This window comes from Phocoena phocoena, chromosome 1, assembly GCF_963924675.1.
Source record: "Phocoena phocoena chromosome 1, mPhoPho1.1, whole genome shotgun sequence".
Lineage (NCBI taxonomy): Eukaryota > Metazoa > Chordata > Mammalia > Artiodactyla > Phocoenidae > Phocoena > Phocoena phocoena.
Genome location: NC_089219.1, coordinates 107037410 through 107059889, shown reverse-complemented (window position 1 = coordinate 107059889; position 22480 = coordinate 107037410). Strand labels below are relative to the sequence as shown.

At 41.5% G+C, this 22480-nt stretch overlaps 1 protein-coding gene across 5 annotated transcripts in view; it reads right to left on the bottom strand.

The window, feature by feature from the left end:
- CHD1L (chromodomain helicase DNA binding protein 1 like) overlaps nucleotides 1-22263 on the bottom strand; it is a 51601-nt gene extending 29338 nt beyond the window's left edge. Inside the window, exons 1-8 of one of the 5 annotated variants that reach the window (XM_065898226.1) lie at nucleotides 22124-22263; nucleotides 14478-14590; nucleotides 11539-11645; nucleotides 10868-10982; nucleotides 10212-10243; nucleotides 6224-6305; nucleotides 2333-2495; nucleotides 645-800 (exon numbers count right to left, since the gene is read on the bottom strand). In XM_065898226.1, the coding sequence (XP_065754298.1) occupies nucleotides 645-800; nucleotides 2333-2495; nucleotides 6224-6305; nucleotides 10212-10243; nucleotides 10868-10982; nucleotides 11539-11645; nucleotides 14478-14590; nucleotides 22124-22250 (895 nt within the window). In that variant the 5' untranslated portion in view covers nucleotides 22251-22263. Of the gene's footprint in view, nucleotides 1-644; nucleotides 801-2332; nucleotides 2504-6222; nucleotides 6306-10211; nucleotides 10244-10867; nucleotides 10983-11538; nucleotides 11646-14477; nucleotides 14591-22123 lie in introns of those variants that run through there. The other 4 variants (XM_065898225.1, XM_065898227.1, XM_065898228.1 and 1 more) reach the window with 4 other exon arrangements.
- Nucleotides 22264-22480: the final 217 nt, after the last annotated feature.

The following is a 22480-nucleotide window of genomic DNA, read 5'->3' as shown; positions in this document are numbered from 1 at the left end:
TTTCACTGGATCGCATTAAGAATTAATAGCACATCGATATAACGTTTTCTTAACCATCACCTTGTTTCAAGAAAGAAGCCTAACTATAAAACAAACTCGGGGGTACTTTGTTACTCTTTTGCAGAATTCTAAATTTCCTTCTTCATCTGCTATTCTGGAGCCAAGGGACAAAACAGTGCAAATTAAGAGATCTGTCTATCCCTATCTCTCCCTTCCCAGTCCCGATTCCTTCCAGAGAGTACTGTGCTGGCCAAAAAGTTCCTTCGGGTAACGTCTTACAGAAAAACCCAAATGAACTTTCTGGCCAACCCAATATGATTTAACCGAAACGTTTTGCAATGTGTTAAATATGTGTCAGGATAGGAAAATGAAAGGCATGACTGGGACACCTAGAAGAGTTTGCTTAACTAAAGGCAATAAAGAAAACCAGGAGCAGGGGGATGGGGAGGAAATTTCACAAATGCACCAACCAATAAAGTCTGAGTTATATTAAAGATACTCTGCAGCTGACCCGAATATTATTCAGAATACAAAATTCCATCCCATAGTCTTGCTATACAAAGTGAGTGTGATTATAAAATATTTCCTTGCATGCAAATCACATCCTCATTTAGTTTCTAAATGGACAAGTGCCCTCTGATTACCTAGGTCTTTCATCAAAATGGCCTTGTAGTATTTTTTCTGCAGCGCTGACATGCCATGGTATATCACTACTTCCGTCTTCTTGGGAAGCTCTGTGGCTACCTCAGCTTTCACTCGCCTCAGCAGAAATGGCTGCAAGAGTTTGTATAGTTCACTTGCTGTATGAGGGAAACACACACACACACACAAGTAGTGTGGGACAAAAGCAAGACCAAGGCAATGAATTACTAGAGAACATACAACAGTTTTCCTTTTTTTTTTTTTTTTTTTTTTCGGTATGCAGACCTCTCACTGTTGTGGCCTCTCCCGTTGCGGAGCACAGGCTCAGCGGCCATGGCTCACGGGCCCAGCCGCTCTGCGGCATGTGGGATCTTCCCGGTCCGGGGCACGAACCCGTGTCCCCTGCATCGGCAGGTGGACTCTCAACCACTGCGCCACCAGGGAAGCTCACAACAGTTTATTTTTGTTTCTCATTTTCATGCCAATTCTGGGTTCTAGGCCAGCACGGTAATTTTTCATAGTGTTTCTTCCTTATTGGGTTCTTCTTTCCAGCTCCTTCTGATTCTTACTAATAATTTCATTTGCATAGAGCTAGTCTGTTTCCAGGATACTTTTGCATTTGATCAGCATAACAGCTCAGAAATATAGGGCAATAGGTAATATTGTCTCTATCTGTATACCTAAGTTAAGTGAAGCTCAGAGGAATTAAACCCCTTATCCAAAGTCACATAGCTGGCTCTAATGTTGCTAGCACTCAAACTTAGTTCTTTGACTTCAACGCCCTTGTTCCTTCCCCAGCTGTTGTGAACTTCGAAAACTAGCCTAAATTGGAATTCCACTGCATGTAGGATTGCCAGATATGGCAAATAAAAATACAAGTGCCCAGTTAAATTTGAATTTGATAAACAAATAATTTTTTTAATATCAGTATGTTCTGTGTAATATTTGACTGGGTGTCATATATTTTATCTAGCAACCCTAAACATGGGAACAATCAGAGCAGGTTCCCCAGGTAAATTTCAGCCTGTGGTGTGGGGATCTCTGCTGTGAGGAGCCTTTCCAACTCACACTCACCTAGTAGATACATACCCACTAGTTGGCATGCCTACCACTTGCTTTGAATAATCATCCTGGGATAATATCACAGAGATAGACAGGACAATCCTATGAGGCAGGGGGGCAAAGGTGCAAGAGGAAGACTACAAATGGTGACTGTACAAACAAGGAAGGCTTCCCCCTGTACTTCCACCACCATCCATCCCAGACTTTTGGTTTTGGTGCAGCGTTAAAAGAAACACCAGTGCTGTGGAAAGCTGAATGACAGTTTCAGACTATAGCACCCATGTACTTTTCTGCCTCAGGGAGTAGCGTGAGAAGTTAACAATGTCCTTATAGAAATTACATGTTGGAAAAAAAAGGTCTGCAAATCAGCAGATATTATTTCTTCTGAAAATGACCCAAATAAGTGCGACTATAGAATCATGTAACAAACGAGTAAGAGAGTCATGAATAGCAGGAGTTGGGAACAGCAGGAGGGCTCTGACATCACCTTACCTTTGTGCGGCTCTGTATCTCCCCAGAAGGTGTCCTCTGTTTATCGATTCTCTTTCTTTTCTGTCTATAACCCTTATGCACTAGGGAAGTCTCTGGGCCAGACCTCTTGGGCATGATTTGTAAGAAGGGAACTTACCTGACTCAGACTCTTTCTCAATATCCTGGTAACGCTGAATGAAATCTTCCACCTGCTCCTTGGAAAAGAGATCAGGCTCCACAAAACTGAGGAGAGAGTAGAGCTCTCGAAGGCTGTTCTGGATGGGAGTTCCGGTCAACAGGAGACTGAAGACGACTGAAAACTCAAATATATAAATAAAGAAAGTGAAAAATCCATAACCCTGGAAAGCAAGACTGAGTTACCCATCACAGCCTTTACAAAGAGAGGCATGATTTAATGAAATGACTAAAGGGACATGAAATCAGAAGGCTCAGGTTCAAAATGTATATAACTGTTTGATGTAGGAAATAATACCTCTTCAATTTCGACTGTAAGAAAGGGTAATAATCCTGTGAAGGAGATACCATTATAAGGTAAGTAAAATCATATTTTGAACGCTGAAGTACTGCATGAGTATTGAATATGGGTACTGTTATTCAATCTATGTGTGAATTCAAACACACAGCATATACCCAAGCAGTCTGAGAAGCCCAAAGCAATAGCAGCAGGACCCACCACTATAAGCAAGAAGCAAGAATATCTCTTTTAAAAGAATGTCCTTTTGTAAAACTTTACAGGTGCAGCCAATGCAAGGCATCAAGACTTCTGGACATTTCTGGACCATATAGAGTCCAAAATGGAAACAAACTCTTTAAATTTTGAGCAAAAGATGGGAACACCAAGAATAATAGACTAATGAAGTAAAAGGTTAGGAAAAACAATAACAACAGATATTAGGTAAAGCAAAGGACAACCTCTGAACTAACATTAACAAGAACTTAGACCACTTGAGTTAAATAATACAGCACCAAGAGAAAGCCATATCCTATGTATATATGTTAAACATCAAAATACATTATGTATGAGTGTATGTATCTATATAGATACACATATACACTGTACTTTGATATTTAAAGTAATATATTTTTATTTTTTAAACAATATATATGCATATTTATGTTTGGGTATACACAGCACTGCAAAGGATGTGGCAGCATATACACCAAATGTTAACATATGCAGTGGAGTAGGATTTTTGGTAGCATTCACTTTTCTTCTTGTGTTTCTGTATTTTGATTTGGGAGGGGGTCATAAGAAGATACTGCTTTGGGGAATTCCCCAGCAGTCCAGTGGTTAGGACTCCGTGCTTTCACTGCCAAGGGTGCAGGTTTAATCCCTGGTCAGGGAACTAAGATCCCACAAGCCACACAGTGCGGCCAAAAATTTTAAAAATTAAATTAAATTAAAAAAAGGAGACAATGCTTTTGAAATAAGAAAAGGTGATAAATGAAACGACACAATCAATTAAAATTGATTTCAAAATCTTTTTTGGGGGGGCACTCTCCCTTTTTTCGTTTCTTTTTAAATTGTCTAATCAATGTCCATTCATGCCTGCTCTGCTTGTAGGACAGTGTTTTCATAGTAGTTCAACAATAAAGGTTTCCAATAACCAAATCACATTTTTAAAATATGTGCTCACCAAGCAAAGAACTAAAGTGACTAAAATAATGAGGTCAACAAAGATAATCAAGGTTGTCAGTCACTAAAATCAACTTACACTATCACATGGGTTAACATTTTTATTCAAAGCAGTGTCCATCTTGGCATCAAAACTTATACTCGGGAAAAAAAAAAAAAAAGAAGTCCAGAGATGGGGCTTCCCTGGTGGCACAGTGGTTAAGAATCTGCCTGCCAATGCAGGGGACATGGGTTCAAGCCCTGGTCCAGGAAGATCCCACATGCCTCAGAGCAACTAAGCCCGCGTGCCACAACTACTGAAGCCCACACACCTAGAGCCCTTGCTCCGCAACAAGAGAAGCCACTGCAATGAGAAGCCCGTGCAATGCAACAAAGAGTAACCCTCCCTTCGCAGCAACTAGAGAAAGCCCGCGCACAGCAACGAAGACCCAACGCAGCCAAATACAAATAAATAAATAAATTTATAAAAAAAAAAAAAGTCCGGAGACAATTTGTTTGTGTACAATATTTTGTAAACATTTTTGTATAAAATATTTTGCAAATATTTTCTACATTATTAAAATATTCTTCTGCATAACTTTTCATGGCAGCCTTACTTTGTAAGTGTACTATATGCATAAATTGTATAACCAATTCCTTATATTCACGTTTAGGTTGCTTCCAACTTTTACAAACAAGCTCAAAACACCATTAGGAAGGAGGAAAAGGCACTACCCTTCTCCCCACCAATCAATAAATGTGAGTAATCAGATATAGAGAGCAGACTTGTGGTTGCCAAGGGGAAGGGGGGTGGGGGAGGGATAGATTGGGAGTTTGGAATTAGCAGATACAAACTATTACACATAGAATCGATAAACAACAAGTTCCTACTGCATAAAACAGGGAACTCTATTCAATATCCTGTAATAAACCATAACGGAAGAGAAAAAAAATTAAAATTATTAAAATGAGTGTTTTTTTCTGACAAACTAGTTGTCTGCAATTCAAACCTCACCTAAAAAGGAATACTTAGATGATGCAGAACAATTTCCTCACTTAGCCCCTCTGAGCCTTAGTTTCCTTATGAGTAAGAAGAAGAGGCTCTGGAACCGGCAACAGACTTTAGCTTCCCCCACTCCAAGCTCAGGGTCCTTTTACTACACCTGCTTCTCTTCTCCCATAGTAAATCAGTAAACTGGCACGGTAGTTTATGAAGCAGTCTCTTATAAGGTTAGGTGCCAGGATATGACAACCTCTTGGGAAAGAGATACTGTTATGAGTCCCTAAAAAGAACGTAAAGGACACTACAGAGCAGAGGGGCCCCCACTAATGGACAGCAATCTTTGAGACTGTGCTAATAATAGACAGTGGCCATATCTGCATTAACACGAAAAACTGCAACTTTTAGCCAATAAATATAGAATTAAAACCTAAGACTTTCTCCAGAAGACCTCTAAATTTATTAATTGATCTATTTTAGGATAGGGACCAAAATTCAGTGACAGTCTCAGACATTCACACGTGGGGGTCTCATGAACGAATAAGCCTTTACTAGGTCAACAAGGAGAAGGGCACTTCATACTCACAAGCTGTTCCACTGGCTCCTCAGAATAGAGGGCATATCTAGGGCTACAATGACATTTCTCATCTATTTTGCCGGAATGGTGCCAGAGATTAAGAGAATGAAATAAGATCAAGGGTGTCATACTCAAAAGTATGACAAAGACAGGAGAGATTGGAGGGACTATTCAACGGTGTGAAATCAGTCTCTTCACGACTCCGTAAACTGTCAAATTTTTTAAACAGGTAAATGGGGGAGGGGTACAATATGTCAGATATGTTTGTTACTGCAGACAGAAAAACTACAGTAAGATTATTTTTAAAGAAATTGCCTCTTTGAAGAAGATCAAAAAGACAGTTGAGGGCTTCCCTGGTGGCGCAGTGGTTGAGAGTCTGCCTGCCGATGCAGGGGACATGGGTTCATGCCCCGGTCTGGGAAGATCCCACATGCTGCAGAGCAGCTGGGCCCGTGAGCCATGGCCGCTGAGCCTGCGCATCCAGAGCCCGTGCTCCGCAACAGGAGAGGCCACAACAGGGAGAGGCCCGCGTACCGCAAAAAAAAAAAAAAAAAAAAAAGACAAGTTGAAACATTTCCAAAAATACAATGTATTTTCCTGGGGTAGACTCTTACTCATTTGATAACCAGATTTTAGTAAACATCACCTCCTGTGTAAAAGACAAGAGGAAGAAGTTAAGCCATATTAAGTACTACTTGTCACCATAAATGTTCACTGAGCCCTGCAGAAATCTCACTGAAAAAAAATATTTCAACTGAATTGGCTTTATACAGGACTAAACTAATATTTTTTAAAAGGGAGTTATATAAAAGCTAAGAGTATCCTGGGAGTTTACCTCTGAAAGTGTCTTATGCAGCAAGGAGCTTTGGTTTTTCAACCTGTGAGCTTCATCCACAACAAGAACACTCCAAGGGAAGCTGTGAGGGAAAAATCCAAGCTTTCAGTTTTATGTAACTCAAACATATACCTCACAACCAAAAGTCTTACTACAAAACCATGACTATTGCTAGGAAGACTAATAGCAAGTCCATTCTATTAGAAACACACCCAAATTGCCTTCTTATCTGAGAGCTAACCATGTACATAAGACAATCTGGATAAGGTAGTAAAATTAAGGAAATTTATGGGAAAGATCTGTGCATTGAAGGCAGAAAGAAAGGAGTTGGAGACATAAAGCAAAAGAAAACACTTATGACCACCTACTATGTGCCAGACACTCAGCTTGGGGCTTGAGGTATGTTATTTAAACCAAAAATATAAAGTAAGCAGACATTATTGCGCCCATTTTACCAACACAGACTAAAGCTCAGAAAGATAGATGACTTGGTCAAGGTCATAAAGCTAGTATGAGGCAGAACTGAGCTTCAGACCCAGAAGAAAAGCCAAGAGACACTGGTGTCACAGTAGCTAAAAGAGTATGATTTTAAGATGGGGACGTGGTGAACAGGATCAAATGTTACACAGTAGGATACATCACTGTCTCTGTTAATGTGGCAGTCGTTGGTAGCCGTGCCGGAGCACTTCTGCAGCATAACAGTTACGACCACAAACTCTCAAGAGGCTGTAGTCATAAAAGCACATCCTCTGCATATACTCCTGGGAAGCTGTTTTTCCCACCAAAAAAATTCAAAATATGGAAAAATATGTATGTATGAATATGTTCCAAGCTCCATTATTTAAAACAGCAAAAAAATTGAAAATAATAATAATAGGTCCAATAATGGGTGACGAAATACAGCATTTTAAATGATAAATATGATTATGTTACAATATACAGGCCTCTATAACTAAAAAAGGTATTATATATCTTTTTCACAAATGTGAAAAACATGCAAAAGATAATAAAGTGGAAGTTATAAGGTTTTTAACTTTTTATTTCATTTGTAAACATTCTATACTGCCATTACATTATTTTTATACTTAAAAAACTAAATGTATATACAAGTAAAGCAGAATATTGGGAAGACAGTAGGTATGGAAATAAAAATCCCTCAAATATTAGAGGAAGATATTGAGCAGAGGTTGGCCTTACGAGGAGGAAGCCTTCTTCCTGAGGCCACAAAGAAAATCCAAAAAACGGGTAAAAATCCAGCAGGAATTGGGATCATTCCTGCTGGGTAGCAAGACCAGGGGCTGCACTGAAGGATAACAAAGAATAAGAGTGCAACTGATGTTGGACACTGGTCACGAGATAAGGTGTGAAAGCAGCTGCAGTACAGTGCCTGGCTCCTGTCTGAATTAGCATTCAAAATAAATTAGGTATTAACCTATTAAGATTATTATGCCATTATTAAGGTACTAAGAACTAGATATTCAGGTTTTTACACACCGCAAGCATCCAATAAAAAGTGTATTCAATGAAACAGACTTCAGGGAGGTGGATCTGGGCTCAGTGAAAGAAGGAGGTCAAGTCACTCATCAAAGGACATGCCAAGGGATGTTCCCTGGAGAGGATGAGGCAGAGGGAATTCCAGCACTGAACAGAAAGTAGGACAAAGTAACTTCTAGTCCCCTTGATCCAAAGATTTTGTAAGTCTGCTGTCAAAAAATTTTCTGATTTTTCATATTGTTACACGCACAGCCTCAGCTCTCTATGACGAGCCTCTTTAGGGCAAAGATTACATTACACTCCCTGGCTGTTCTCAGAGTGTGCAGTACTGTAATACAAAGTATAACTTTGCCAAATACATGAACCTAGTTGCAGGGCAGGAATAAAGAGGCAGACACAGAGAATGGACTTGAGGACACGGGGTGGGAGGGGGAAGCTGGGGCGAAGTGAGAGTAGCATTGACATAATATACACTACCGAATGTAAAATAGTTAGCTAGTGGGAAGCAGCAGCATAGCACAGGGAGATCAGCCTGGTGCTTCGCGATGACCTAGAGGGGTGGGATAGGGAGGGAGGCTCAAGAGGGAGGGAATATGGGGACATGTGTGTGCATACGGCTGATTCACTTTGGTGTGCAACAGAACCTAACACAGTACTGTGAAACAACTACACTCCCATAAAGATCTATTAAAAAAAAAAGAACAAATCCGTGTTCTTAGAGTTCATACTAAGTAAACATTATAGATGTCTCTTTACTATTTAGGTTCTTAAATTCACCTGGAATGGATTGAAGGCAGATGATCTAATATAGAAAGACTGTATTTCTGCTGAAAATGTGAAACTCCAGTGTACCTAGATACTTTGTAAAGCTCTCTTATAAAGAAGCTCCCCAGCACTGAGTGGTGGGTTTGGATGTCTGCTTTGCCATTTACTAGCAATGTGCCCTGGGATGGGTCACCTAATCTCTTACCTTTCTCATCTATAAAACAGATGAGGGCTTCCCTGGTGGCGCAGTGGTTGAGAATCTGCCTGCCAATGCAGGGGACACGGGTTCGAGCCCTGGTCTGGGAGGATCCCACATGCCGCAGAGCGACTAGGCCCGTGAGCCACAATTACTGAGCCTGCACGTCTGGAGCCTGTGCTCCGCAACAAGAGAGGCCGCGATAGTGAGAGGCCCGTGCACTGTGATGAAGAGTGGCCCACACTTGCCACAACTAGAGAAAGCCCTCGCACAGAAACGAAGACCCAACACAGCCATAAATAAATAAAATTTAAAAAAAAAAAAAAAAACAGATGATAATACCCACCTTAGGGTTTTCATGAAGATTAAATAGGATAATTTATGTAAAGTACCCAATAACATCTATCTCCCAATCTTCTTGTCTTTTGAGACTTCCAATATATTGCCTTGTATTATGGATACCTCTACCCTTCTTACCCCTCTACTGGAGTTTATGTCCTCTTAGCGTCACTCTATGGTTTACTTTCCTGGTATTGCTGATAACTCCCAGAACAGTGTCTTTCCAGGGGACAGATCTTCAATAAATATTAAGTTGGATATTAATAATAAAAAAGAAGTGAGAGGGAATGCATATCCTTTTCCTAAGTAAGGTAATATGCTTACTTAAATGAAACTTAAGTGAAACAAAACACTAGATGGAAGTCATGAAATCTATGACTGAGCCTTTAGTGTTTCAAAATAAGATGAAAATAAAAATCCAACTCAGAAGAACCTGGATAGGAAATAACACTCAAAATATTGATAAAGCACATTGAAAAGTTTCTAAATATTAAAGACGCAAACCCCACCTAACCATGTCATAACTACACATGAATGAAACTCTGTTAACATAACTTCTTATTCACCTAAAACTAGCTCTTGTTTGATTTACATGGTGACTGTTGTCTTAACCACATACTGCAACACCTCATCCCTATTGCCAGGTAGTACTAAGAGTTACATCTACGTTTCCTGTACTTCACAAGCTGAGGAGAGGCCTGAAAGCCAATTCACTGGAAAGAAGTATACTTAAAAATCCCTTTCTAAAAAGCTAATTTTATAGTACTCACTGCTCTTTTAGGATACTTCCAGGAAAAGGCTCAAATAATTCACCTGCTATGTTGCAGTAAAATCTCCACACTGCAGTCCTGAAAGGTGTCTGTGCAAGTTGTGATGTAAAGAATTAGTATCTATTAACCACCCACCACGTATACCTTATCTTATTTAATCCTCACAACAAACATCCAAGGTAAAAATTTCATTATCCCCATTTTACAGATAAAGAAGCTGAGGTTCACAGAGGTTAAGTAATGAAACCACAGATTTACACCTAAAGAGTAGGGGGTTAGACTGTAAGACTCCTGCCACGCCACACACCAGATAAGACTCACGGATGACACATCAGGATAAAACACAAAGTGCTAAAATGTGAAGTAAAGAAATGACTTTCACGATACATTTAAGACAATTTCTGAAGTAGTGCAACATACTCACGACTTTAGAAACAATGCATCTTTCAAGCAAATCTGTAAAATTAAGGAAGACACATTACAAAGACTGATATTGATATAACTCTGGTATTAATAAGCTAGCTTTTTATTAACTCTCCTAAACTACAGGATTTAGCTAAGTCTTATCCATTCACTACGTAAGAAATTCTGAGCATAACTTCTAAGTAGCACCATCTTACAGACAAACAAAGGGAGGCATGAATGAGTGGAAGGTCTTGCTTACAGTGACCTGGACAGTCTTAGCTTGAAGAACAAGGACTTAAACAGGGACTGGAACTAAGTGTCCTCCTTTCCCACCCTCCAGTAACAAGAGATGATGCCTCAGCCCAAAAAGCCCTTTCCCCTGCCTGCCTGCCTCCTTCTACTCATCGGCCAAGAGGCAGCTCAAGTAGTACCTACCTGGGAAGCCTTCCCCTTTGATCCACCAGGGCAGAGAGGGAGAAATAGCTAACTAACTTGGAGCACAATGGTCTTTCGCTTCCTTTGCTCACAGCTTCTCTGTGAGAATCTAATAAAAGTAGACCTTCTTCTCAGAACAATATGAACCCTCAAAAAAAAAATTAAATATAATTCCAGTAGATTCTACAACTTCTAAGGTCCCAGGTTAAGAGTTCTGGCTGTAGAAAAACAAACAGATACCTCATAGGTAGTTAGCAGCACATGAAAATGTGACTCCTTCCTTAGGTCTTGCTGTAGGTGGGCTCTCTCCTCCTTGTCACCTGAATATGTTACACAGGAAAGACCTGGAGCAAATCTGAATCCAAGAAAAAAGGTAGATGAACACAAAGATAGAGCCGTGGAAAAGGGGTGCACGTCTGGAAAATTACTTTTCATGGAAGGATTGCAGATGTGTAGACCCCAGGATGCCCTGCAGTCAGAATGAGTCCTGGGACCCTGAAATCTTACCTACAGTAATGGGTAAACCTAAGGGTAAGTCCCCGTGTGAAGAGGGAGACGTGTCAGATAAACATCTAAAAGGGCCTTGTGTTAACTGTAAAAAGAAAATTATTTTTCCACATTCGTTACTTTCTATGAAGTGTCACTATATCGCTATGAAAAAGATGGTTTCTTCCTTAGTTCAGCAAAATTTACTATAAATGAGTACTGACCTTCAAATTGACAAAAGGTAACAATAACATCCATTGGACCCTCCCCCATCAGATCCTCAGTCTCTATCTACACTGCCTCATGTCAGAGTTTTCTGGAATAAACTCATTGCTTAGGACAATATGTTGTTTTATCATATTTCACATAGCACCTAGAAAACAAAAATGTGAAAAATAAAATTTCAGCCACATCTTCTCTTGTACCTCTCAATCTCTTCTTTCCAGTTGCTCAAAACAGACAAGGGACAAAGAATCAGAAATGGTCCTTCATCATTTAATCTTCCTGCCAAGTAAATGAAGAGAGCAATAGTCTGGAACACAGAAAAGGAAGACGGTTTTGACCACATTTCCACATGAGAAACAACGATAAAGTTCCCACAACCTTGTAGAGAACACTTACAATCGCATCAAAAATAATAAAACACAAACACAAATTGTTGTAGAAGACTTGCTTTGCAAAAAACAAAAATAATGTACAATCCTCCACACATTAGGAGAGTCACACATTCCTAGAGTGAAATCAGGTAAGCCTCAATATGACTGCCAAAGAAATTTATGGTACTCAATTACATCAACAGTCAACAAGCAATGGTACTCAAAATTTATGTAACTGAACCTTTTATACAAAGGAAAACATCAGGAAAGACAATAGAAATCAATGAAAACAATGCAAATGACGCACAAGGTCAGGAATGCTCTAAAAACATAAGGTAAGAAGTATCAAGACTTGACTGCAAAGAGGCCCAACCATGTGGCGGCCTCTTGCTGTTGGCCAGGATCTCCTAAGAGACAATGTTTTCCTTCCTCCCTCCATGTGCATTGATGGTGCACCTTCTGTTTACTAGGCACTATTCTGAGCTCTGGTATATAAGAGTGAACAAAACAAACAAAACTCCTAGTTCTCCTGGGGCACACATTCCAGTGAGGAAAACAAACAATAATATAGCCTCATAAACTCAGGTCAGGGTCTAAACTGAAAATCTTTGTAAAGCCCAATAGCCTATTTTAGGATATGGCTATACACACTTTTGACTTTTAAATTTTCTTTAAAAGGTTGCTGTGATATATAGAGAAAATAGCACTCTTTTATAAAACAAAAAGTTTGAGGGCCCACCATCCCCAATGGCTGAACTGTTTCTTAGAAAAATCTATCCTAAGGATATAATCCAAAATCCTAAGAGAGCTATACAAGCCCAAAAATGTTCACATAGAGGTTAATTTAAATATCACAAAAGAGGGGAACTCTCCATTCCTCATCTGCAGAACATTCAAGTAAATTACGATCAATTCTCTTGATGGACCATTATGCAGCCAATAGAAAATAATCACTGTGAAGAATATAAAATATAAAGAATATAAAATGGAAAATAACAATGACTATTAGATTAATAAAATGCAAACTATATGTGCACTATAATTTCAACCACGTAAAACACATATTGCTATTCATGATTATGGCTAGAGTGCTATGGTTACAGGTTTTAACTGATAATACATTAATTTCATAATGGAAATATTTTTCTTTTTTAACTACCCATGGCTTCCCAGCCCGGATTGTGCCCGGACAACCACCCAGTAAGTATTTACTGAATTAAAACCATTCTGTTTAGTTTTTGCTGAAGACACTATTTAGAGAAAATTTATCTTTTATTATCTTAAACCAGCTATCTACAAAACAAATTTGGATTCACTACTGGATTCTTCCAAACATTCAAGGAAGAAACAGTAACAACTCTACACAAACTCTTACATAAATCTGAAAAGGAAGGGATACTTCTCAACTCACTTTATGAAGCCAGATTTACCCCAATACCAAAACCATACAAAGACATTACTCAATGCAAAATTACACAGATGCAAAAATTCTAAACAAAATTTTAATAAGATGAATTTGGAGGTGTGATTTTTAGGGCACTTAAAGTAGAGCTATATGAACACCCTGGGAAAGGCAAAGGACAAGTGGAATTTGCTGGCTCTGAATGAAGTCTGGGCGATTCCAATGTCCATGGCACAGGAGACTGCATAGAGGGCTCTGGACCTGAGTACAGGAGTCCGTTAGCCCCCCTCCCAGAAACACTGGGAAACTTACCTTTGTTCCATAGCTCTCAGTTCAGGAATATACTAGAACCAGAATTATTGCCTGAGACACCTGAGGGTAATAAATGAGGTACCTGGGGCTACCATGCTGGGAGGTCATACTGTATCCTGAATAACCCCAAGATTGATGAGGTACACCTGGATTAGATTAAGGTGTCTCCAACACATGGTCAGCCCAGACTCTGAGCAGAACTGCTCCAGCTGGAATGTTTACGGATGTGAGGTTAGAGGGGGCAGGTTAAGCTTCTAAAAGGATTAACGAGAACTTTACTCACTCTGTGGGTTCACTGATGAAACCTTTTTGGAATCAAGAAACCTACAGTTCCATGCTTTCTGCTCAAGTCGCCTCTGCTGTGTATCCTGACTGCACTGACTTTCTTTGGCACTTTATAGATGAATAAACCTTGTGTGATGAACCCAAGGAGTATCTGTGTCTGGACTTTTCATCAATCCAAGCCTACCACTGACATCTGTCAACATGAGCTGTATTGGTGATCATCCTACTGGAAGCATCAATGTCAACATGCAACCTGCTAATCAATGCCCAAGGAAGTCACATCTAATTCTCCAGGTATCTAGACTATATCCTACGATTAGATGGCCAAGGCATTTTGGAAAACACAGAGTATTTCCTCTGTACTTCTGTAGCATGGCAGAGAAATGGGAATTAGCCCCATCACCCACTGAAGAAGGGAGACTAATATGAGAAATGATCCAGTTATCTTAACTACATAAAATATTACTAAGGAGGGCAGCGTCAATTTGATTCCTGGGACAGGTATATTTGCTTTATATAAAGAAAAACCCTGCCCATTAATTGTAATTCTGTATGTCAAGGGACAGATAAAATAAAGGTAGTGACACAGTTCAAAACCATCCCCATGACGAGAAAAGTCAAGTCCAAGGTCATGATCTCTTAACAAAGGTTCAGGCATTTTACCTCTTAGTATAAAAATACATACCAACAGCTGGCAGCTAAAGACAGTAATGAGTCGTGAGGAGGTACTTCAGTAGAGGTGAACAGTACTCACTCCACAGTAACATACCTGGCAGGTCTTACCCAAGCCCATCTCATCTCCCAGTATGCAGCCATTCTGACAATGGAAGCGTTGGGCTAGCCAGTTGACTCCCTCCAGCTGATAAGGGCGTAGATGGATCCCTAGAAATAAAAAAAGCAGCAAGTCCGAAGAGCAGACATTTAAGCGTACACACAGGCTATGCTTAAGACTTCGACTAAAGAACACAGCCTAGGGCTTCCCTGGTGGTGCAGTGGTTGAGAGTCCGCCTGCCGATGCAGGGGACACGGGTTCGTGCCCCGGTCCGGGAGGATCCCACATGCCGCGGAGCGGCTGGGCCCGTGAGCCATGGCCGCTTAGCCTGCGCATCCGGAGCCTGTGCTCCGCAATGGGAGAGGCCGCAGCGGTGAGAGGTCCGCGTACAGCAAAAAAAAAAAAAAAAAAAAAAAAAAAAAAAAAAAAAAAGAACACAGCCTAAATTCCCATACCCCAAACCTTACTGGCCATATCCTTTGCTGAGAAGTTACAGATATGCAAATATTTGCTGACTTCCTAACTACTTTTTTTTTTTTTTTATAAATTTATTTATTCATTTATTTATTTTTGGCTGTGTTGGGTCTTCGTTTCTGTGCAAGGGCTTTCTCTAGTTGTGGCAAGCGGGGGCCCCTCTTCATCGCGGTGCGCGGGCCTCTCACCGTCGCGGCCTCTCTTGCTGCAGAGCACAGGCTCCAGACGCGCAGAGCTCAGTATTTGTAGCTCACGGGCCCAGCTGCTCCGTGGCACGTGGGATCTTCCCAGACCAGGGCTTGAACCCGTGTCCCCTGCATTGGTAGGCAGACTCTCAACCACTGCGCCACCAGGGAAGCCCTCTAACTACTTTTTGAGCAGACTTAATCACCACTATAATCAAAGCCCTAAAACAGCCTGTCAGTGTTACAGGATCAACTTGACAGTTGAGAAAGTCAGCCTGGGATTGGGCCTCTAGACTGCCTGAGTCTCATGCCTGTGTCCATTCTAGGAAATGAGGTTTTACTGATGTGATGTAACAGCAAGCAACACATGGACTGGACATGTGTCTGCCTGCTTAATTGCAACGATGTAAATTTGCCCTCAGGTGCTAAAGGAAAAAAATCAAGACAGGACTAGATTAAATCATGCTTCAATCAAGAAGCAGTGCTGTTAAGAATGGAAACAATGTTACATAGAGGGTGTTTTAACAGTGCACAGGGACAACAGAAAATGTCTGAAATCCACATAGAGCTTCTGGGGCCTCTCTTTCTCTCTCTCTCTCTCTCTCTCTCTCTCTCTCTCTCTCTCTCGATAAAAAAAATCCAATTTCAGAGAACAGTCATATCTTTGGGAGACGGAAGACCCCAAACATACTTTATAGAAAAACTATTAACAAAAGTACAACTCTGGTTTGAACTCATGACATTTAAAAAGAAACTAAACAATATATAATTGTAGAACATTAAAAAGACTGATGAATTATTTTTATTAAGCACTTACTAAATACCACGGTGAGTAGTAAACACTGTACATAAGTTACCCCACTTAATGCTGATAATGATCCCATGCACTAGGTATTATCCACATACTGTATGTTAGAAAATTCAGAAAATCAAAGAAGATTAAAATGTTAAATCTGGAGACTTCTGCTTTGGGGAAGATGGAGATGTTCTTTTCCCCATTCTTCTTGCTAATATAACTAAAAATCCTGAATATTACAAAGAAAATGAACATAATATGATGACTCTGAAAAGGTGGGGTGAAGAAGGCAGACTGGTTAGTAACCTCGAAACCCAGCAAACAACACAGTGATGAGTTCCCTGGGTTTCTTTTGGCCTCATAAATCCAGACTTAGAGGTGAAGAAATTGGCCACCCAGAAATGCCAATGGACATAGAAAGAAAAACAAAAAAAGCCCACAAAAGCCTACTCCCACTAGCCAAAGGAAAGGGACTGCCTAGAGAGACAGAAAATGTACACTTTTAGACAATAACCACACCAGTTAAGCCAAACACCATAGGGAAAAAAACGTGGCCCACCCACATCAGCAAAGGCCAAGTGGGAGCCTAGACGTCCACCCTCAAGAGGCTGTAATGAAGTTCCCCAACATCCCCAGAAGGAAGGTACCAGAGAGGGCTAGGTAGGGAGCCAGGATTTTCATCCCCACTCACCAATAATGAGGTCATCCCCACTCCATTTCTCCCTCCCATGCAGGTCAATGGAGACCACGCAGTGAGCCTGGACTTCTACCCCTACTAGATCTTATGAGCCCCCTCCCCAACTACCCCTAGAAATGGTGTCAAAGGAGGCCCAGTGGAGACTCAGGACTTTTATCACTGCCTAGAGGTAATGAGACCACTCTTACCAGTGTCAGTGGGGACCAAGTTGGGAGCCAGTACTCTCATTCTCACCCAGAAGTAAGGAGGAACCCCCTCCCTATCCCCACGTATCAAGAGAAGCTCGGGGTGGGGGAGCCTGACTTCTATTTCCACCTGGTAGTAACAAAGCAGCAACCCCCCTTCCCCTGTCAGAGCAGCATGAAACAGACAATTGAACAGAAGGTTTAAATAAGATCCTGAGTCTCAAAACATAAGACAAAATTTCCAGGTTTCAATAAAAAAGATCATACATTATACCAAGAACCAGGAAGGTTTCAAACTGAATGAAAATAGATAATCCACAGATGCCAACATCCAGATGACACAGATGTTACACTTATTTTAAAGCAGCAATGATAAAAATGCTTCAACAAGCAACCATGAACAGGCTTAAAACAACTGAAAAAATAGAAAGCCTCAGTAAAGAAATAGAAAGTCTCAGCAAAGAAAAAGAAGATATTTAAAAATACAATAACCAAAGTAAAGAGCTCAGAGAACGTTCTTGATAGAAGAATGGAGAGAAGAAAGAATCAGTGAACTGTAAGACAGAACCATAGAAATTACTCAACCTGAACAATGGAGAGAAAACAGACTGAAAACAAATGAACAGAGCTTCAGGGAACTGCAAGTCTCTAACAAAAGAACTACATTCATTCATTGGCATCCTAGAAAGAGATGAGAAACAGGACAGGGCTAAAAAAGAGTACTCACAACAATGGGTGAAAACTTCCCATATTTGGCAAAAGACCTACAGATTCAAGGTGAATGAACTTCAAACATAATAAAAGAATAAATCCAAAGAAATATACACCAAGACACATAATAATTAACTTCTTAAAAACTAAAGACAAAGAAAATATCTTGAAAGCAGCCAGAGAAAAATGACATAAGTTACCTAGAGGGGAAAAACCAGGAGGCCATTACCCCAACTGTCAGCTCCAGGACCCTACTGCCTCAGCTGCAATCCATAACAGCAAAGTGGATGCTCAGTACCCTACCCAACCCCACTGAGGTTAAGAGTCACGGCCAAGGGAAATGTAGAAAATTAAAATCCCTCAGGAACTGCAGCCTTTCTCCCTCACTTTCCTCTTCCAAATCTTCCACAGTCATCTGCTAGGTGGGAGTCAAGTCACATGCACAACACAACTCCAGGCAAGTCTCAGAAATGTAGTCTTTTTCTTTCTAACCTCTAGGAGGCAGTAAGGCATGCTTGGGGGTTGGGGAAGAAATAAATTTGAGGGATTTCCCTGGTGGCACAGTGGATATGCCCCTGTGCTCACACTGCAGGGGACCCAGGTTCAATCCCTGGTCAGGGCACTAGATCCCACATGCATGCCGCAACTAAAGAGCCTGGCTGCCACAACGAAGAAGCCCACAAGCCACAACAAAGACTCGATGAGGGACTTCCCTGGTGGCGCAGTGGTCAAGAATCTGCCTGCCAATGCAGGGGACACAGGTTCAAGCCCTGGTCCGGGAAAATCCCATATGCCACAGAGCAGCTAAGCACGTGCGCCACAACTACTGAGCCTGCGCTCTAAAGCCTGCAAGCCACAACTACTGAGTCCACATGCCACAACTACTGAAGCCTGTGCGCCTAGAGCCTGTGCTCTGCAACAAGAGAAGCCACTGCAACGAGAAGCCTGTGCATTGCAACGAGGTGTAGCCCCTGCTCGCCGCAACTAGAGAAAGCCCATGCGCAGCAACAGAGACCCAGCACAGCCACGAATGAATGAATGAATGAATGAATAAAATAAAATAAACTCCAAATGGATTAAAGACCTAAATGTAAGACCGGACACTACAAAACTCTTAAAGGAAAACATAGGAAGAACACTCTTGGACATGAATCACAGCAATATCTTTTTTGACCCACCTACTATAGTAATGGAAATAAAAACAAAAATAAACAAATGGGACCTAATGAAATTTAAAAGCTTTTGTATAGCAAAGGAAACCATAAACAAAAAATGATAACCCTCAGAATAAGAGAAAACATTTGCAAATGAATCAACAAAGTATTAATCTCCAATATATACAAGCAGCTCATGCAGCTCAATATCAAAAAAACAAATAACCCAATGAAAGAATGAGCCGAAGACCTGAATAGACATTTCTGCAAAGAAGACATACAGATGGCCAAGAGGTACATGAAAACATGCTCAACATCACTAATTATAAGAGAAAAGCAAATCAAAACTACAACGAGGCATCACCTTACACCGGTTAGAATGGGCATCATCAGAAAATCTGCAAACAATAAATGCTGGAGAGGGTGTGGAGAAAAGGGAACCCTCTTGCACTGTTGGTGGGAATGTAAATTGATACAGCCACTGTGGAGAACAGTATGGAGGTTCCTTAAAAAACTAACAATAGAATTATCATATGACCCAGCAATCCCACTACTGGGCATATACCCTAAGAAAACGATAATTCAAAAAGACACATGCACCCCAATGTTAATTGCAGTACTATTTACAAGTCATGGAAGCAACCTAGATGCCCATCGACAGATGAATGGATAAAGAAGATGTGGTACATATACACAATGGAATATTATTTAGTCATAAAAAGGAATGAAACTGGTTCATTTGTAGAGATGTGGATGGACCTAGACGCTGTCATACAGAGTGAAGTAAGAAAGAAAAACAAATACCGCACATTAATGCATATTTGTGGAATCTAGAAAAATGGTACAGATGAACCGGTTTGCAAGGCAGAAATAGAGACACAGATGTAGGGAACAAACGTATGGACACCAAGGAGGGAAAGCGGGGGTTGGATGAATTGGGAGGTTGGGATTAACATATATACACTAATATGTATAAAATAGATAACTAATGAGAACCTGCTGTATAGCACAGGGAATTCCACTTCGCTGTACAGTAGAAACTAACACAACACTGGAAAACTACTATACCCCAATTAAAAAAAAATTCATAGCAATAATAAATATTTGATTCCAAGGATATTTTTTAGTATTATTTAAAAGAGCAAAAAAAGAACCTAAATACCTAAATAGAATGGCTGGCTAAATTACAGCACATCCATACACTGAAATAGTCTGTATCTAATAAATATGATACTGAAGAAGACTAAATGATAATAAGGAAAAAAATTATGGTTTCCAAAAAGTATGTACATGAAACCCCATCTTTGCACTTCTCCCTCAGTCCCTGCTCCACCCTGGAAAAGAAAGAAAAAAAAATTACATACACACATATGCATGCACAGACCAAGGACTGGCAGGATAGATAATAAGATGTTAACAGTAATAGGATTATGTATATTACTGTTTTTTCTTTATGCATAAAATATTACCCTAAATGATTTACAGAGAAAATGTACTACTTCTGTCAATCAGAAGGAAAAAAAAAATCAGTAACCATGTTTAACCAACTCACAAAGAATAGTTTCTAAGAATATTAATTTATTCTGGCAAATAGAAATAGGAATTTCAAGTTATAAGATTAAATGGGGGCTTCCCTGGTGGCGCAGTGGTTGAGTGTTCTGCCTGCCGGTGCAGGGGACACGGGTTCGTGCCCCGGTCCGGGAAGATCCCACATGCCGCGGAGCGGCTGGGCCCATGAGCCATGGCTGCCGAGCCTGCACGTCCGGAGCCTGTGCTCCGCAGCGGGAGAGGCCACAACAGTGAGAGGCCCGCGTACCGCAAAAAAAAAAAAAAAAAGATTAAATGGTTATTCCTCTGAGTATACCTATCTTCTAATTTTTCTTTCCCCCCACTATCCACTTATCCATGCCCACCACCAAGCTTCCACATTTGTCTATTTACTTCTTCATTCACTCACTCTAATTCATCCAGGCAAACTTGCAACCTCTTATCTATCTTCTCAATTTCACTACAGTAACAGCACTGGTCCATGTGTATATTTCTCCAAGTGTATCACGGACAGTCCAGTATCAATGTGCACATTAGAACTAGCCTTCTCTCACACATAGTATCATACCCAAAACACATGCAAGGAAATAGGCAAACACACAAATAATCACGTATAAACTTTGGCTCTATAAACATATAAATTGTACACCAAACTTAAAAGCATCAGTCTGTAAATTCATATTTAAGTTGGATACATACTCCTCACAGACACAGAGATACCATTTTCATAGACTCAGAGCCTCAAGAAGGGAGAGTTCTTTCTCTTCCACGTCTGTATCCTATCCATTTATCTCTTCCCATCCCTCTTCTAAGTTGGACATAGAACTGACCCTTTTGTTTCATTCATAACAAAACCTCACACTTCCTTCATATTTGGCACACAGTATGAGTTCAATAAATACTTGTTTATATTTTTGAAATCACTCACAGACTCCAGTCTAGAAACTCTAGGAGAGCAGGGCCTACATTTGTATCCTCATCTCTGCACCTAACATCTTGTAGCATGTGGCTCTCAGTAGCACTCAATAAACAATGAGTTAACGACTATATCATTATTATTGATCCAACAGTAAAACAGTTAAGGCACAGCACTGCGTTCCCCATTTTAAAAATAAAACGAAATGGGAAAGGTTAGGTGGTGAGTCAAGAGCAGGCCGGGAAATAGGACCTGGGTCTCTCCATCCTATGACCTCCATCCAGAGATGCGGTCTGCCCCCCTGCCTGCAGACCTGAGGGGGATTCAAGTTTTCGCGCTTCAAAGTTTCTAGGGAAAAGCTACTATAAATAAAATAGCTACATGCAGTAATGAATTTATGAACTTTGCTTAGCTGCATACTTCAAATTAGAGCTTTGAGGGAGAATTAACCAGTGCAGTATTATCAAAGAAATGCGCGCGCACGGTAAACGAAGAAGAAAAGTGAAGCTTGGATCAGAGTTCTGATAGTTTTACACAAGCAACTAGTTAAACCTCCCAAGCCAGGCCTCCAAACCCACCGGAACAGAAATTTTAAACCCACACCCTTGGGGCGCCAGGACGCCCTCCGCTTCTTCGGAGAGGACAGTCCTACCTTCCGGACAGGGGCCTCATGAAGTTCCCCCTCCCCAGGGCCAGCGTGCCGGGTGGCGGGGGCCGCGGGCGGACCTCGCTTCCCTGCCGGGAAACACATTCCTCCCGCGTCCGCGGGCCCCCGCCTGGCCCCAGGCGGAGTTCCTCTCCGCCCAGCCCCACCGCAGGGGCGAGAAGGGAAGGCCCTGTTGTCCGTAGGTTAAAAACCCACAAGACGGTCCACCCGCGGCGCCGCCGGACCGTTCCTGGCGCCGGGTCCCGGGCCGGGAGAGGAGAGTCCCGAAGAGTCGGGCGGCGTAGCCGGAAGTTCCCCCGTGGCCACTGACCTGTCAGGCCCCACTGCCGCAAGTCCTGCTCCTGCACCCGCGCCGCCTCGACTCGGCTCTCGCTCTGAAGAGTCTGTAGAAAGCCGGGCATGCCGCCCTCGCGGGTCGCAGCGCCCTCACGCTCCATCCAGCCACTGCGAAGCTCCGCCCTACGCCGCCCCGCGCGCTTCCTTCCCGACGTTCGCGGCCTAACCCCCGGGCGCCGCCGCCGCCAGAGGGCGCGTCCGGCGCTGAGGTCTGGGCGCGGAGAGAGCCGGAAGGTATCCTACCCGCTGTTGAGGAGCGCTTGCAGCCGCGTGTGCGTGGGGCCGCTCGATTCTCACAGTTTATGCCCTCTCTAGGCAACTGATGACCTGA